Source organism: Anastrepha obliqua, chromosome 2 (genome assembly GCF_027943255.1).
Source record: "Anastrepha obliqua isolate idAnaObli1 chromosome 2, idAnaObli1_1.0, whole genome shotgun sequence".
In the NCBI taxonomy this organism is placed as follows: Eukaryota; Metazoa; Arthropoda; class Insecta; order Diptera; family Tephritidae; genus Anastrepha; species Anastrepha obliqua.
In genome coordinates, this window is record NC_072893.1 from 64378019 (window position 1) to 64395560 (window position 17542).

General features: G+C 38.8%; 1 protein-coding gene across 1 annotated transcript; it reads left to right on the forward strand.

The window, feature by feature from the left end:
• The first annotated feature begins 504 nt into the window (after nt 1–504).
• LOC129238173 (uncharacterized) lies at nt 505–5709 on the forward strand. The gene is made up of 2 exons (XM_054873206.1): nt 505–4352; nt 4398–5709. The coding sequence occupies exons 1-2, from the start codon at nt 505–507 to the stop codon at nt 5707–5709; spliced, it is 5160 nt and encodes a 1719-aa protein (XP_054729181.1).
• The last annotated feature ends 11833 nt before the right edge of the window (nt 5710–17542 follow it).

A 17542-nucleotide genomic window follows, 5' to 3' on the forward strand; every position in this document is an offset into this window, starting at 1 on the left:
AAGTTTCATTATTTTGGGCAATTGTTGGATACAGGACTCTCCCCGCAATGGATTTATAGCCGCATACAAGATTCTTCCCGAATTATTTTTCTTCCTGCAACGTTATTGATCCTTCCCGCATCGGTTTCTTCCTGCAACGTTATTGATCCTTCCCGCATCGGTTTCTTCCTGCAACGTTATTGGTCCTTCCCGCATCGATTTCTTCCTGCAACATTATTGGTTCTTCCCGCAACAGATTTGTAGCCGCACACAGGATTCTCCCCGCAACATTTTTGAACAGGATTCTCCCCGCAACATTTTTGGTCCTTCGAGCCGGATATAGTCACTCCGCTTGCCTTTTGCATATACGCATTCGCTTGTGTACATACATACGCGTAGCAAAAGGCGCAACGATTATTAAGAAAATTATTTTTGTGCATTGTGTGTACGTTTGTGCAGCCGTTCCTGCATTTAACATCGCGAAAATTCTAAAAACCCGTCGTTTGCTTTTCTGTCATATTAAAAATGTCGAATTCCACTAAAACGCGCGATTCCGCTCTCAATGCCATTAAACGGTATATGGCAAAAAGTATTGATGAGGCATTCACTATGGATGCAGAAAATATTGCAAGCTACCTTCAGTTATTGAGTGAACAGTGGGTTCGTTTTAACGTTGCTCAAGACGCTGTAGAAATTACGTGTGGTGCCGATGTTATTGAAATTGAAGAAAATGTGCGTATCCAAGCCGAAACTTGGTACTCTACAGCTTCAGCTAACTTTAGCCGCGTGAAAAATTGTCGTACTAATTCGCAAGATAGCTCCACAAAGGCATCTGTGTCCACGGTTATACGTTTACCGAAAATGGAGTTGCCCACATTCTCCGGTGACTCTACAGAATGGATTGGTTTTTTCGACGCGTTTTCTTCGTTAGTTGATAATAACTCTGCTTTAACAGATGGACAAAAGTTGCACTATCTCCGAAGCTGCTTGAAAGGTGACGCGTTGAAAATTATCAGTGGTTTTAAAATATGTGACGCAAATTACGTTGAAGCTTGGGGTCTATTAACATCGCGGTATAAGGTTATTCGTGTAATTGTGGAATCTCATCTTCGCGCGTTGGCTGAAATTAAAAGAGCTACGCATGACAATGCTGACGCAATCAAAGGTGTAATTGATGCGTTCCAACAGCATATTCGCGAGCTTAAAGCGTTGGGTCGTCCGATTGAGTTTTGGGATGATTGGTTGGTACATGAGGTCGTCAGTAAGTTGGCATTCGAAACGCGTAAGCAGTGGGAGTTATCGCTCGTTAGTGATGATCCTCCATCTTTTGAGCAACTAATAACATTTTTAGAGATAAGATGCCGATCGTTATCGATGTTTTCGTCGTCAACAACATCAGTACCAATTAAGGTTAAAACTGCATCATCAAGCAAGTCGACAAATGTGTTCCACACGATATCAAAACAAAGTAACGTGTGTGCATATTGTAGTGGACCTCATAAAATTTACAGTTGTGAAAAATTTCGTGAATTGGACTTGTCTACAAAATCACAGTTCGTGAAGCAAGGACACATATGCTTCAACTGCTTAAGTTCAGGTCACTATAAAGACCGTTGTAACAGTGCTTCCACTTGCCGCATGTGTAAACAACGTCATCACACTCTGTTGCACGGTGCTTTGCAGTCAACGACCGTTACCGCAGTGAACAATTACGCGACGCATTCGTTATGTGCTGCTGACGCCACATCAAAGGTAAGCGCAAAAACTTGTGAATTTCCAGCAAGCGTCGACGTTCCACGCGTTTCTTCATGCTTGAACTCGAGCTCCAATCCACCCATAGCTGTAGAAAGAGTTGTGCTGTTATCCACCGCATTAGTGAAGGTACGCGACTGTTCTGGTAATTGGCAGCCCGCACGTGCACTTTTCGATTCTGGATCACATGCTTCCTTTGTAACCGAAGCGTGTGTGCAACGCTTAGGCCTGCCGCGATCAACATCTGAAGTAAACATTACTGGAATTGGGTCAGCGCAAGGAGGACGAGCTAGAGGTGAAGTATCACTTTCTCTTTCTTCTTTCTCTACAAATCAATGCTTTACTGTCAAAACGTTAATTCTGTCTAAAATTACAAGCGACTTGCCAACACAGACTATAGCTACTTCATCGTGGCCACATATCCGAGGTTTGTTTTTAGCCGATCCCCATTTTATGAAGCCTGGACGGGTCGATATATTGATTGGAATGGACGTTATGGATCAACTGATCTGTACAGAACTTCGTAAGGGTCCATCTGGAGCTCCTATGGCTCAACTGACGGTCTTTGGGTGGACTCTGTTTGGAAGCGTGAATGGATCTGAGCCTGATATGCCACGCTTACAGTCGTTACATTGCGATGTTCATTTGGATCGAGCATTGAACAAGTTATGGGAGTTAGAGGAAGGTACGCAAAAAACGTTTCTTACGCATGAGGAGCGTTACTGTGAAGACCATTTTGAAACAACGCATCGAAGGGAACCTAACGGACGGTTTGTCGTCGAATTGCCGCTGAAGCCCGATGTAGCTCTGGGAGAGTCGCGAAACTTTGCTATCCGGAATTTGTTACGACTTGAAAGAAGACTCGCTTGTGACTCCGATCTTCGTTTACGCTACAATGAGTTCATGAATGAACTCATTGACATGAAACATATGCAGGTCGCGTCAGAGACTATGAATCCAACGTATTATATGCCTCATCATCCTGTTTTAAAGGAAAGTAGTACCACGACCAAATTGAGGGTTGTATTTAACGCGTCCGCAAAATCAACTTCCGGAAATTCGCTGAATGACGCATTATTTATAGGACCCCAATTGCAGGAAGATTTATACTCCATCTTACTTCGCTTTAGAACACACCGCTATGCTGTAACAGCAGATGTCGCCAAAATGTATCGTCAAATCTGCGTATCCTTAAAACACGCCGATTTGCAACGCATCGTATGGCGTAGCCACCCATCCCTGCCTATCCAAGATTTTCGCATGGTTCGCGTAACGTACGGAGTGGCAGCTGCATCTCATCTAGCTGTCCGATCACTTCAACAGACGGCAAGAGATTCGTCGAATGATTGTGCTAGGGCTGTTAGTGTTATTCTCAAGGATTTTTACATGGATGATCTACTTACTGGTGCATCTAGTAAAGAAGAACTTCGATTGTTGCAGCAAAATATTTCCGAAATATTGAGGGAAGGGGGGTTTGAACTTCGTAAGTGGGCATCGAACTGCGCTGAGCTAATCGCAAGCATTTCTAATGCATCTACGAACATATCACATTATATTGTCGACGATAAGGATGTACACGCTTTAGGTCTTATCTGGAACACAGAAGGAGACTATCTCACGTTTGCTATTAACTTGAGGGAACCGCCAGTTAAGTTGACCAAGCGCATGTTTCTATCAGATGCAAGTACGCTCTTCGATCCTCTGGGCCTGCTTGCTCCCGCTACTATAAATTCAAAAATTTGGTTTCAAGACATATGGCGCACTAAGGTAGGTTGGGATGATATCATTCCTGAGTCTATCGCAACGAAGTGGTTGGAGCATCGCATAGAACTCAAGAAACTGGCACATTTGAAGGTGAAACGTTGGTTTGGTACTGAAGTAGCTGGGTCATTTACGCAATTGCACGTATTCGCAGACGCGTCCGAGCGGGCTTACGCCGCCGTTTTGTATGCACGAACAACACAAAGCGACGGTAGCATTATTGTGTCATTAATTTCGTCGAAAACCAAGGTAGCTCCGCTTAAGCCGACAACGTTGCCACGTCTTGAATTATGCGCCGCTCATCTTGCTGCTAAACTAGTGCGAAGCGTGCTGCACTGCTGGTCTGATCTCCGTTATCCGCTTTTCGCTTGGACTGACTCTACTATAACATTGGCATGGTTACAAGCTCACCCCAGCAGATGGGTGACATTTATAGCCAACCGCGTCGCTGATATTCAAGAAGTTTTGCCTCCCGAATGTTGGAACCACGTTCGTTCTGAACAGAATCCTGCAGATTGTGCTTCAAGAGGTATAACTCCCTCCGAATTATTACGTCATCAATTGTGGTGGGCTGGTCCTATTTTCCTGAAAAGCACTGAACAATTGTGGAAGCAGAAAAAATCTAAAGAGCACACTACAGAGCTGGGCATACGAAAGAGTATTCGTGCCCATGTGATTAATTCTACAGATCATTGGTCCGTGATGACAAAATACTCATCGTATTCTAAGCTGCGTCGAGTTATTTCCTATGTTTTACGTTTTTTGACTAACATTCGGGCTAACAGACGGCTTAATGTTATAAAGCGTTTTGGTACACCGAGTTGCCAAGAGTTATTTGAAGCTGAACTTCGCCTAATAAGGTATACGCAACAGTTTTATTTTTCTAATGAAATTTCTCTTTGCAGCGCTAAAAGACCAATCCCACTTCGCAGTAGTCTTTTGCGTCTGCAGCCCTTTCTGGATGGGACTTGTGTTCTACGTGTTGGAGGAAGAATAAAAAACGATGAAATCGCTCCAGATGTTAGGCATCCCATTATCTTGCCTAAGAATTGTCCGCTTGCTAAGTTAATAATCTGCGAAATACACAAGGTCACTTTGCACGCTGGGCCCCGCATTATGCAAACTGTCTTACAACGTCGTTATTGGGTTATCGGCGCTCGTAGCTTGATCCGTAATATATACCATAAGTGCGTGAAATGCACTTATTTGAACCGCAATCTTACCACACAAGTCATGGGTGATCTACCTGTCATTCGTACAACCTACGCCCGTTGTTTTACTCACACTGCTGTTGACTTCGCTGGACCTTACCTCTACAAATTCACCCAAGGAAGAGGAGCTAAGGCTACCAAAGGCTACATTTGTTCGTTTATTTGTATGTGCACTGGTGCGATGCATCTCGAATTTGTTGGTGACCTGTCAACACCAGCTTTCCTAAATGCGTTTAAAAGGTTCACCAATCGTCGAGGATTTTGTAAGGTCATGGCATCAGATAACGGTACAAATTTCGTTGGAGCCGAGAAGGAGTTGCGCATTGCATTTCAACAGTGCATGGCTGATATTAAACTTCGCTCTTTCTTTGCGGACTCGAATATCGAATGGCGATTTAATCCACCGGCTGCACCCCATATGGGAGGTTACTGGGAGACCGGAGTCAAACGTGTTAAGTATCATTTAAAACGCGTATTAGGAGAAGTTCCACTATCATACGAAGAGTTCAACACACTTTTGACTGAAATAGAAGCTTGCGTAAACTCTCGTCCACTCTGTGACAACTCTGAAGCTGCTGGTGACTTAGAAGTTTTAACTCCCGGACATTTCATAGTCGGTGAACCGCTGAAGTCAATACCGGAACCTGAGGGTCAAGGGTTTCGTGGAAATCTTCGACAGCGATGGCAAGCAATTTCTGCCATGAGACAACATTTCTGGCGTCGTTGGAGAGACGAGTACCTCGTGAGCTTACAACGTCGCACTAAATGGTTTCGTTCTTCACGCAACATTGAAGAAGGGGATGTGGTTGCTGTATTCAACGAGCCTAATCCTCCGACGAAGTGGACGATTGCACGAGTGATCAAATGCCATCATGGCACCGATGGACGCGTAAGAGTAGTTACGTTGAAAACACCGCATGGCGAATTGGTTCGCCCTATAGTCAAACTTTGCCTTTTGCCAACGAGAGGAGATTTATTTCATGAAGAAACTAATAACTTATCGTAAATGTTTTTCAAGGCTTTTCATTTTCTTTTTAATATTTTGTTTTGAACTTATTCAGATAGTTCAAGGGCGGCGGTATGTTGAGTTCAATTTAATATTAGATAAAATACTTTATTGTTTTTCAACTTTTGTTAAATTGTTTATAATTTTCTGTGAGTTAAGTAGGTTTTGTTTGTAAAGAAATGTGTATAAATACGGAACATTTTTGTAAAATATATTGAGAAAAAATTGTAACTTTGTCAATTGAAGCAGCAAGTTTCATTATTTTGGGCAATTGTTGGATACAGGACTCTCCCCGCAGCATTAAGGATAGAGGACTCTCCCCGCAATGGATTTATAGCCGCATACAAGATTCTTCCCGAATTATTTTTCTTCCTGCAACGTTATTGATCCTTCCCGCATCGGTTTCTTCCTGCAACGTTATTGATCCTTCCCGCATCGGTTTCTTCCTGCAACGTTATTGGTCCTTCCCGCATCGATTTCTTCCTGCAACATTATTGGTTCTTCCCGCAACAGATTTGTAGCCGCACACAGGATTCTCCCCGCAACATTTTTGAACAGGATTCTCCCCGCAACATTCTGTCTTCAAACAAACAGTCGGCGCACTCGCATATCGGCACCCACGTCACTGTTGACAGTTATAATTTCCTATATTTAGGAACCAGCATTAGCACCTATAACAATGTCAGCCTTGAAATCCAACGCAGAATCTCTCTTGCCAACAAGTGCTAATTTGGACTAAGTAGGCAACTGAGCAGTGAAGTCCTCTCTCGACGAACAAAACTTACACTCTACAAGGATCTCATTATGCCCGTCCTCACGTATGGCGCAGAAGCGTGGACGAAGCGAGAGAAAAAGATTCTGCGCAAGATTTTTGGACCTTTGCACGTTGGCAACGGCGATTATCGCAGACGATGGAACGATGAGCTGTATGAGCTTTATAACGACATAGACATAGCATAGCGAATAAAGATACAGCGGCTACACTGGCTGGGTCATGTCGTCCAAATGGATACAAACGCTTCGGCTCTGAAAGTATTCGATGCAGTACCAGCTGGTGGTAGGAGAGTGGCATGGTGTGTCCAATTGGCGCCAGTTAGCACGAGAAAGAAACGACTGGGACCTTTGCACGGGCGCTTTGTTAAACTCGGCCAAAATCGCCTAAGCGGTTATCGCGCCAATTAAGAAGAAGAAGAATACCTTCGCCTACTTAACGAAATTCGAAAAATACTTGTACCCAAATAATGATAGGCTAACAAAGTTATCACGCATATACAGTCTACCAGATTTCGCCCAAAAGTGGCATTTTTTCCATTCAAAATTTCGGGGACTTTTCGAACAGAACTCTCATAAATGCACACCCACGTGCATGTGTACGATTGTTGCGCTGCCGCGTGAGTTCGGCACCGTTTGTGTATATTTTAGTAGACTTTGCTTACCAAACTAACTTTGACGCAACCCCTAACCGCACGCATATTGACCACAAAACCAATGTCTAACTAAATTTGCAACACCCCACCGTCTTCCACAAAATGCGCACACATTGTATTACTTAATTGATTCTCCGCTCGCTTCACTTTCGCGCTGCTGGTAACTTGTCATTGATTTCGCTCATCGCCATTATCGCTGTCTTCGCTTTGTTAGCAAATGTCTGACGATGTGCGCACTCATGCTTGTGGTTGCTTCGGTCTATGCTACACACATTTTCACACCCTTCCACGTTCATAATCATCATTAAAATTATCCTTTTGTTGTGTTGCCACATTTACCCGTATTTATGCAGCTTTGTAATTTGGTCTCTCAGTTGTAAAAAATTATAGTTTTGATATTCCGCGCGCCTCTGGTATTTCTCTTTAATTCGTTTATGTCTGAACTGTGTGCCGAAAGCACACAAATTAAAATGTTCGCTGAGTACAGAATTTCTACAATATAATCTATTTTTTTAACATAAAATGTGCAAATATTCATAGGTTTTATGCTTGTTAAGTTTCCAGCCCATGAAAGCTGATAACTGTAAGAAATGCCTACTTTGAGGATTAGCAGCAATAATTGATTCATAAATTTCATTACTGTCTCAATAAGTAATACACAACGAGTTTATGAGAAGACGAAAAACAAAGTTTTAAAAAAATTAATATATTAATATTAAGAGCATTTCTTATAATCGCATTGAGAATTTTTAAACTTCTTAAACTTGCTGAATTTTTTGTGAAAAAGATATTAAAAAAAAAAAATATATAAAAATATGTGAATTTAGCAATTTTAAATTAACCATCATTGGTTTTTACAAATTTGCTTAAAAACAAAAAGTTTTAGTTTTATAACCAGCAAAACCCCAATATTTTTTTTTGTTTATTTATTATTTACACCACTGTTGAAATTGCATTATGCAATGTGCATTTTGTGACAAAAAATAACTTTGTTAGAAAATATTATAATTAAAAATTTTATATTCAAAAAATTTCATGGAATTCTTCTTCTTCTTAATTGGCGCTATAACCGCTTAGGCGATTTTGGCCGAGTTTAACAAAGCGCGCCAGTCGTTTATTTCTCGTGCTAACCGGCGCCAGTTGGACACACCAAGTGAAACCAAGTCCTTCTCCACCTGAACTTTCCAATGCAGAGGAGAATTTCCTCTTCCTGTGCTCTCACCAACTGGTACCGCATCGAATATTTTCAGAGCTGGAGCGTTTGTATCCATTCGGACGACATGACCCAGCCAGCGTAGCCACTAGATCTTTATTCGCTGCGCTATGTCTATGTCGTCGTAAAGCTCATACAGCTCATCGTTCCATCGCCTCCGATACTCACCACGGCTAACCTTGCCGTTGTTGTTATTTTTAAATTAAATACTTCTGCCAAGTTATTCAAGGAACTTTTTCCTAAAATATTGAACCAGAGCCATGCACCCGCATAGCAAGTATTCTATAGTCTCTTCTTCTTCAATGTCGTTACCACTTCTGCAATAGTCGTTATAGGGTGGTCTCAATTTACTATCATGTCTGCCAATCAGACAATGCCCTCTTAGGGCCCCGAGAAGATTTCTCATGTCTTTCCTGTTTTATAATATTAATATTAATTAAAATAAGAATAATTAAAAATTGTATATTTAAAAAATTTTGTGGAGACGATATTGAAAATTTTTAGCCCTCTAAAATTTAAAATTTTTGTGGTGTAGGAAAACATTTAAATTTTTGTAAAAAAAAAAATATAATTAACCGTCTTCGACTTTTTACATTTATTATACTTTGACAAAAGAAATTATTTAAAAAACGAATATTTTTTTTGTAGAACCTCCTTACATTTTTCGTGGAAAAAAATATATAAAATGTATAACTTTTTTTCAACCTATATAACTTACTTCCCCTTTTTACATTTAATAATTATATTTTCTTTGCAGAAAATATTATATATAAAAAAAAACTAATAGTTAGGTTATAAAAAAATTATGCTTAGAACATATCTTGTAATCGGCTTTGTGAATGTTCAACCTCCTTAAATTTTTTTATATTTGAAAAAAAAAAGTTAAAAAAAAATCTATAAAGAAATATTGTTTAAAAAAATTGTTTCACTTTGACTTTTTACGTGTTTTTTGTGATAAGAGACAGTTTTGAAAGCAAAATATTCAAAACGTTATCGGAATCGGTATTGTGCTTTTTAACCTTCTTTTATGTTTTACACATATTTTTGTGACAGAACAAAATTTTTATTTTTAGAAAAAAAATGTTTAATTTAATATTTTGGAAATTTAACGGGATCGGCATTCTACCTTTTTAACCTTCTGGTATTGTGACGAGTTTTTTTAGGGACAGTTAACTAAGTTAAATTTTTTATCATGACTTTTGTAAGAAATCTGAGGCGGCTAGCAATACCCAATGCCCAAGGCAATGAAATTTCCAAATACTACTTTTTTAATATTTTAGAAAAAGGTAGAAAATTTAATATTTACGAAAATTCCCGGCATTTTTATCATATTTTGTTACAGGCTTCAATTTTAATTTTATTTTATTTGCTTATTATTTATTTCTAGAAAAAATTAAAAATATTGATGTGAGAGAAATACCTTTTCGGCATCTTTCCCAGCCATAATTTGTCCATGTTATCTTTCGTATTTATGCATTTTCATACGTGATCTGAAGTTATTCCGATATTTTATATTTTTAACAAAAAGATTATTTTTTTTAGAAAATATTAAAATTATTGATTCGAACTAAGAACTTTTTCTTCACTCAGGTACGCGTTGCGAGCGGTAATTTTTTCCTGCTATCTTTCGTATTCATACGTATTCATGCATTTTCATGTGTGTTCTGCAGTTATTTCAAAAAAATTTTAATTTTGGATATAAATTCGGTTTCTCTTTTTTCATAAGTTTGAGCACTGCTTGCCATAAAAACGCGAAAAAAGCTAAGACATTTTTTTTGCACTTCGGTAGTGATTTCTTATAAGTCTTTAAAAGAAATATATTTATTATTTTATTTTTCCAAAAACTCTAGACCAAATAACGGCTGGAAGGAAGAAATTGAAACTTCTTAGGGCTTTTTGAAACGACGAATAAACTAAGTACACCCTTTATAGCTCAATATACCCTGAAGAAAAAACTTTGAAAAAATACGCTATGCTATAAAAGGTGTAATTAGCTTATTAATCATTTCATCAATATTGTTGTTGTTAGTTGAGCGCCTAGTTATCCAGAAAACAATCGAAAGCACGTCTTCTTTTGATTTTCCAAATTTACATCAAGGATGAGAAACATTTTTTTGTTGTGAAAAATTATGGTAAATTCCCGAACAAAATTTAGGTATTTGAAACCACTCGCCAATCCCATCTCTTAGTTGATGAGATATCGATGATTGAAGGTAAAATGGACCTTTCCAATTCAAAGGCCGGTATCGGATTCGGATCTATAAAAAACAAAGAAAACCGAATTTTTTCACGCCACTTTTTAGGATTGCAAAGCACCAGCTGCTTTCAAAATTCTGGCATCAATAGGCTCAAAACCAGATACTTTCAAAAAGTTAAAACTTCCATAAAACCTTTTTTAACTGTGGTACAACTGCTTGAAGAATAGCTAAAAATTTCTAAATGAGTTTTCGATCTCTTAATTTTTTTCGCTAGTCCATATTGGGCTATCTCATAATACATTGAGAAAAAATTAAAAGAAAATTGTTTACTTATATTTTATTTATTTTTTTATTTACATTTTTTTTTGCTGTTTGTTTTATATTAAACTTTTTGTTAAATTTATTTACGTGTTTTGAAAATCGAATGACTTACAAAAGAAGAAATTATGGCATTTTGTGACGAAATTCATATTTATGGTTATGAAAATTTTAAATAAATGGTAAGCCATATACAGGGTGGCGCACGAATGGTGCTACAAAAACAAAACGTAATAACTTTTTTTCTAATCAATGTATTTAACTTTTTGTTTTTTTATTGTATAGATAATTCAATTTTATTTTATGTAACTAATTAGTTTTGAAAATAATAGAACGTAAATGACCTCCATGCTCATTCACGCATATGCGACACCTGATGAGAAAATTGTTCATTGCGCACTGAAGGGTTGAAGTCGGGATCGCCTCAATTATTGTTGTGATGGACTGCTTCAATTCAGTCAAATTACTTGGTTTTGCTTTATACACCTCTTGTTTGAGATAACCCCATAAAAAAAAATCTGGTGCAGTGAGGTCAGGTGACATTGGGGGCCAGCGGAAAGTGGAATTTCTGGATAACAATTTATTTCTAAATTTTCGTTGGAGCTCCTCCATAACCGGTCTGGCTATATGTGCAGTTGCTCCATCTTGCTGGAACCAAATGCTGTTAAAAGGGATACGTCTTCGCCGCAGTTCTGGATAAAAAAACTCCTTCAACATGTTTAAATAACGGTCCCCATTTACAGTCGCTGTTACACCGTTTTCTTCGAAGAAGTATGGCCCGACAATGCACCTTGATGAAACTGCGCACCACACTGTGACTCGTTCTGGGTGCAGTTCCATCTCATGGAGTATTTGCGGATTTGATTGACTCCATATACGGCAATTTTGCTTGTTTACATTGCCGTTTAGATCAAAATGGGCCTCATCAGACATAAACAAGCAATTTATGAAGTTGTTGTCTTCTTCGGCCATTTCAATAATTTTTTGGCAAAATTCCAGGCGAATAGGCAAATCCAGAGGGTTTAATTTGCTTGTGATTTGAACTTTGTACGGAAACAAGTTTAAGTCATCATGAACTATCCGCTGCAATGACCGTCTGCTAACTCCAATTTGCGCCGACAAGTTACGAGTCGAAACTCTTGGATTTGCCTGAATTGACGATGCTACAGCCGCGATTGTGGCTTCGACCCGAACATGGGGATCTCGATGGTACGGACTGCGTGCGATGCTTCCAGATTCAGCAAACATGTTCACCAGCCTCATAATGGTCCATCTGCTCGGGGGAGTGCCGCCAAACTCCCGCCTAAATTCCCTTTGGACGGAAATGATGGACTGCAAAGCATGGTACCGTTGCACTATCCAAATCCTCTTTTCGGTATCCCAAGCCTCCATTTTTTGTAAATCTAAATACTAATCTGCAAAATAAAGAAAAAAAAGCCGATTACTCACACAGAAAAAAAGTTATTACGTTTTGTTTTTGTAGCACGATTCGTGCGCCACCCTGTATAAAACAGAAAAAGGAAAAAGTAAGGAAAATACATATACACTTTGTGTCAGAAAAAAGAAACCGCGATTGTTCATGAAGTATAAAAGATACATATTTAAAATTTTTTTACATGAAAATATGTACAAAACTACGAGTCGCAATTACTCAATAAGCCGTGTAGTATCCATCGTTGGAGTATATTTTGGCATCATCTCGGCATGCTTTGAACCAGCTTTTCTGTGTAGCTCGTCGACAAAGATGACCAGACTTTGCGAACTTGACGCACGAGTTGCTTTAAATCATGAACTGTCCTTCCGGCATGATACGTTTTCATAGTTCCCCACACATTTTCAATGGGGTTGGCGTCTGGAGACTGGGAAGGCAAATCCATTACAGTGACGCCGTTTTCTTATTTGGTTGTTTCTCAATGTGTTTTTCTGAGAGCAGTGGATTTGACGATGTGGGACGGTAGGATATGTTCGCCTCCTTCAGTTGTCGTTTGATGGTGTTCATACTAACATCTATTTCATTTTTAGCACGAACTAAAGTGATTTTTTAATCACTTTTGCAGCCTCAAACCCTTTGTGTACTGATGCTCACTGATTTTTGTTTAGTTGCATTTACGGGAAAGTTTCGAACGGTAGTAACCTGAGTTAGCACTGGCGTCGTAGCCCTTGAATGGGCTTGAAGTTACAAGAAAAAACCAGTTCTTTTCTTCTGACACAGACCGCACTTCCATATATCAGCAACTAAAATCATCTTTGCGTTTCTGTTTTATTTTGCTTACTTTTTTCAAACTCTCTCTTTTGCTTACCACGATTTAATTGAAAGCGTAATTTACACGTATCTTTATGGTATTTTCAACTTTTTTTCACACACTCGTAATAGATGAGAACAAATATGTTCCATTCCTCCATAATTTTTTTAACTTATACCCATTATTGCATTATCAAGTTGCCACAGAGGTAATCACTCAACACCAGCAAATCCACCATTACATATACTCGTATATATGTGTATAATATAGTATATGTATATATAGTAGATATATATGTACATATGTACTAACTTGCAGATGAATGCATCTCCAGGGGGTGTTCACTACAACTTTTGCATCATTTTTCTGGCCACAATGAGGAAAAACGAAAGAAGAATATAAAGGCCTTCATTGTCTTCGGTTCAAAATTGAGAAATTGAAGTTAATACAACTACCACAAAGACTGAAATCGAACAAGGATATGAGACTTATGTAATAACGGATGCTTCCTTTAGCTGCATGAGAACTATCGATAGTTATGGTTTGACAGCTGAGAATGGCTAACTGTGATGACATTTATCCTCACTACTGTTCAGCAAGTCATCATGAATCGTTTAACGCCAGAGCAACGCTTCCAAATTATGGAACGTAACTTTGAAAAATAAAAAAAAAATCTATTCGCGAAGTCCGAGGAGCACTGGCATCATCGTCGGTCCTTAACTATTTTGAAATGAGGAAGGAGCTGCCGTTATAATGAATGGCGACCGCTATCGAGCCATGCTGACTGAACTTTTGTTTCTAAAAATGAATCAGCTAAACATCGGCGCAACTTCCCACCAATTGACGCCACATGACCTGATTTATTGAAAAAAGTAGTCAAAAACTGGCTGATCGGACTCCCAGCCGCGACGGATATATGCCGTATATCACACTAAAAAAATAAATCCCACGGAATTATCTACCAGATTATATTTAATAAAAAACATTTAATTCCAATATTATTTCTGTTTTATTATTGTATTATTAAAAACAAAAAGAGGTATCTATTGGAACTTAAACGAACATCTCCAAGACCTGCCTACGCTAATGATATATGCCTTCTCCCCGTCCAACACAGCGTTATGCATAACTGGAGGAGTGCAGGACTAAAAATAAATCACGTGAAAACGAAAGCCATGAAATATCGGTCCACCGGGCCGACCCGTCCTCTTAAATGGTGATAAAATTGATTACTTGGGTAGTATCATTGCCGCTGAAGATAATGCGAAGCTAGACGTTATCTCCAGAATAAATGAAGCAAAGGGCGCATATGCACAGCTCCGATCTGTTTGCTCGTCGAGCATCCAAAGCGTACACACAAAATTGCGCATTTTCAAATCGAATGCACTATCAGCACTTTTGTATGGATCGGAAACCTGGTTCACAAACAACTGGATTGAAAACAAAATTCAAAGCAGTGTAAGCATATATTTACGCAGGGTATTGAGGATTTGGTGGCCCAACATCAAATGTTACGCCGATCTATACGAGAGATGCAAAATTCAACCAATAGCGAAATTGGTAAAACTGCGAAAGTGGAGGTGGATTGGGCATAAGCTTTGCAAGATTGCAAATGAAATCTGTCGTGAAGCACTGGATTCGAATCCACAAGGTGTTCGCCGTCCGAAACTATTTTGGAGGAGAACGGTCTAGAAGGAAGTTGAAACGTCAGGAAAAACTTGGAACGAAATTAAGTTTCTTGCGAAAGGCAGAACCAGATGGAGGTGGCTTACTTAGGCCCTATGCTACGATGGGAGAAACAGGAACCGATGATGATTATTATTTTATGTTCCTAAGCTCTTAAAAAAATCTGATATATATTTTATGACAAAAATTCTGATTTGAAATTCATTAAATACTTATTATTTTTTATTATTAATTCATTATGTATCAGCAGCGACACGTCTTTTACGACGGCGGAAAGTTATTCCCAAACTCAATATTATTAATTTTAAAAGTATATATTTTGTAAGGAGGAGATCAAATCTCTTGGGTGTGTAGGGAAGGAAATGAAATTGCTGATGGGCTTGCCAGGAAGGGGACTGAATTGGGCTCAGAAATCTCCTACCCGGTCATCGGCATCCCCCTAACACTTGTTAAAGGGGAACTGCACAGATTATTTCTCACGGAAGCGCAGAAAAGATGGATGATTCATGTGCTATTTCGAAAACCCTTTGGCCCCAATACGATATACGAAGGACTCAGAAAGTCCTTTGGACTCCTCGCCATTCAATTTCCAAACTCGTAGCTGTGTTTACCGGTCACTGGACGATCGGTACACACGCGAAAAGGCTAGGGTTATCATTTAACCCCCATTGCAGAAGCTGTGGGACTTTTCAGAGAAGGAGACTTTAGAGCATTTTCTCTGTAAATGTCCGGGTTTGGTAGCTAGATGACTGAAGTCGCTGCGAAACTAGCCTGGGACAGCGCGCCAACCTAAATCCAATCAATCTCCTCCATTATAGCAACAGCTCTGGCTGGCTGTAGATACCTGCCTGTTGGAGGTCTCATAATGGTATCAAAACGGCGCTTGAGGAGTGTTAGATTGGCACTTCAACCATTTCACCTACCTACATTTATATTTAACGCTTTTACCCCACTACTTGTGATGAGCTGTAATTCGATATTTTTATCGAAAAGTTTGGTATTTTTTGGCATAAAATTTTTCAGTGAATTAAAAAATTCGTTTCACCATAAGGATGAAATTAAATCCTGAAAATTTTCACACGATGATTTATTAGATTATCGAAATAGAAGTGCATTGATTAACTTACTTCGACTTTTGGCTTTGAAGCTTCGCTTTCAAACGCTGGTACAACGAGAATGCACATTTTTTCGCCAAAAAGATTTGTTTTTCCTTGAACACCGCATAACTAATGCCCAGAAGAGGACTCGTGTCGGCTTGTGTAAAGGAAAGTTGAAGAAATTCACCCACGGTGGTTGAAAGCGCGCCCATGACATCATAACAGGTGACGAATCTTGGATAAAACAGTAATTGATAATATAAGTCTTGGAAGACAAGCTTAATCCAACAAAAGTTGATCGCGGATTAAGCATCTCAAAGCAAATAGTCGCCAGTTTTCCAGCTACTGCTTAATAAACGTGGGTGCAAAATAGTCAATTATTAGTGTGCTCAACTATGTATTTGTTTACCAGAGAATTTAAGAAAACCAAAATGATGAATCATTATTCACCAAGCGAATTCTCACCAATTGGCTCACTCAGGCAAGTTTTTGAGCAGTCAAAAGATCGAATCATTGTCTCATCCACCTTAAAGTCCTGATGTGGCTCCTGATGGTTTCTTTTTGTGCCTGAACATCAAGATTAAAATGCGAGATCAATATTTTCCAATGCCTGAGGAGGCCGTTGAAGCTTTAAAAGGCTTATTTTGGAGGTATCCACTTCTAAGTGACAAAAGTGCTTTGAAAATTAGTTGAAGCAAATACGGAAGTGTATTGACTTCCAATAAGAATGTAATAATTTAAAAATATTACGACGAATTTCATTATTATTTTACTGTGTTTTTATTATTGGGCTCAAAATAATAAAGATATCCCTCGTACCGGTGAATGATTCCTTGGATTCGGTTCATTCATCCGGAGCTCAGCGAGTTTAAACAAACTGCCAAAGAGCCAATGGTTTTAAAAAATGATCCTAATGGTCTATTGTACATCATCCGCAAAATTTTGTTTGATGATTTTTAATGTTAAAAGCCTAAGCTTACAGTTTTATTTTATTTATAATATAATATTTGGAGTGTTGCATTCCCACTTAAAGGTCCTCTACTCATCGAAATACCTCATCCAAGCCCAGTTCACTAAATAAATCTTATATGGAGCTGCGTTGGGCTGAGTGCATGTACCTTTCCTCTGGTCGTATCTGACCGATACGCCCATTCCTCTAATTCTTATCTATTTATATCGATTATTATTGCAGTTCTGAACCAGTGTTTGCAATTTAAACTGTTGTAGGCAGTAGTAAAATCGCTGCAGCCGGCAGTGTTTGCATAGTACTGTGTCAAAATATGTATTCGCTATTGAATGTTGATGTACCAATGAGACAACGCACCGAGCACAGTAGAATTAGTTCAAAATGAGCCAAGTCGAAGAGTCGAGACCACAGGAGTTAGAAATATCTAACTTAAGAAGTGAAGCCTTTCGATCATTTGAAGAGCCAAAACATTGCCTACATTTACCGATTGAGTTCTGAAAAAATTATATTACACTATGCCTTTACTGAAAAACGCTAAGTACGAGTATTCTGAATCAATCGGACCGTAAATTTGTTTTTATATCTTGGCACGAGCGCTACTAACACTGTCTTGATGCTAATCATAAAACTTTCCAAACATTCTCACAACAACTTGACACAAATTCAAATGGTGAGTGGTATAAA

Excerpts from the sequence above, each read along its gene's own strand:
- LOC129238173 (XM_054873206.1), top strand. The coding sequence starts at position 505 with ATGTCGAATTCCACTAAAACGCGCGATTCCGCTCTCAATGCCATTAAA. Across the intron at positions 4,353-4,397 it reads GCTGAACTTCGCCTAATAAG|CGCTAAAAGACCAATCCCAC; the intron begins GTATACGCAACA and ends TTCTCTTTGCAG.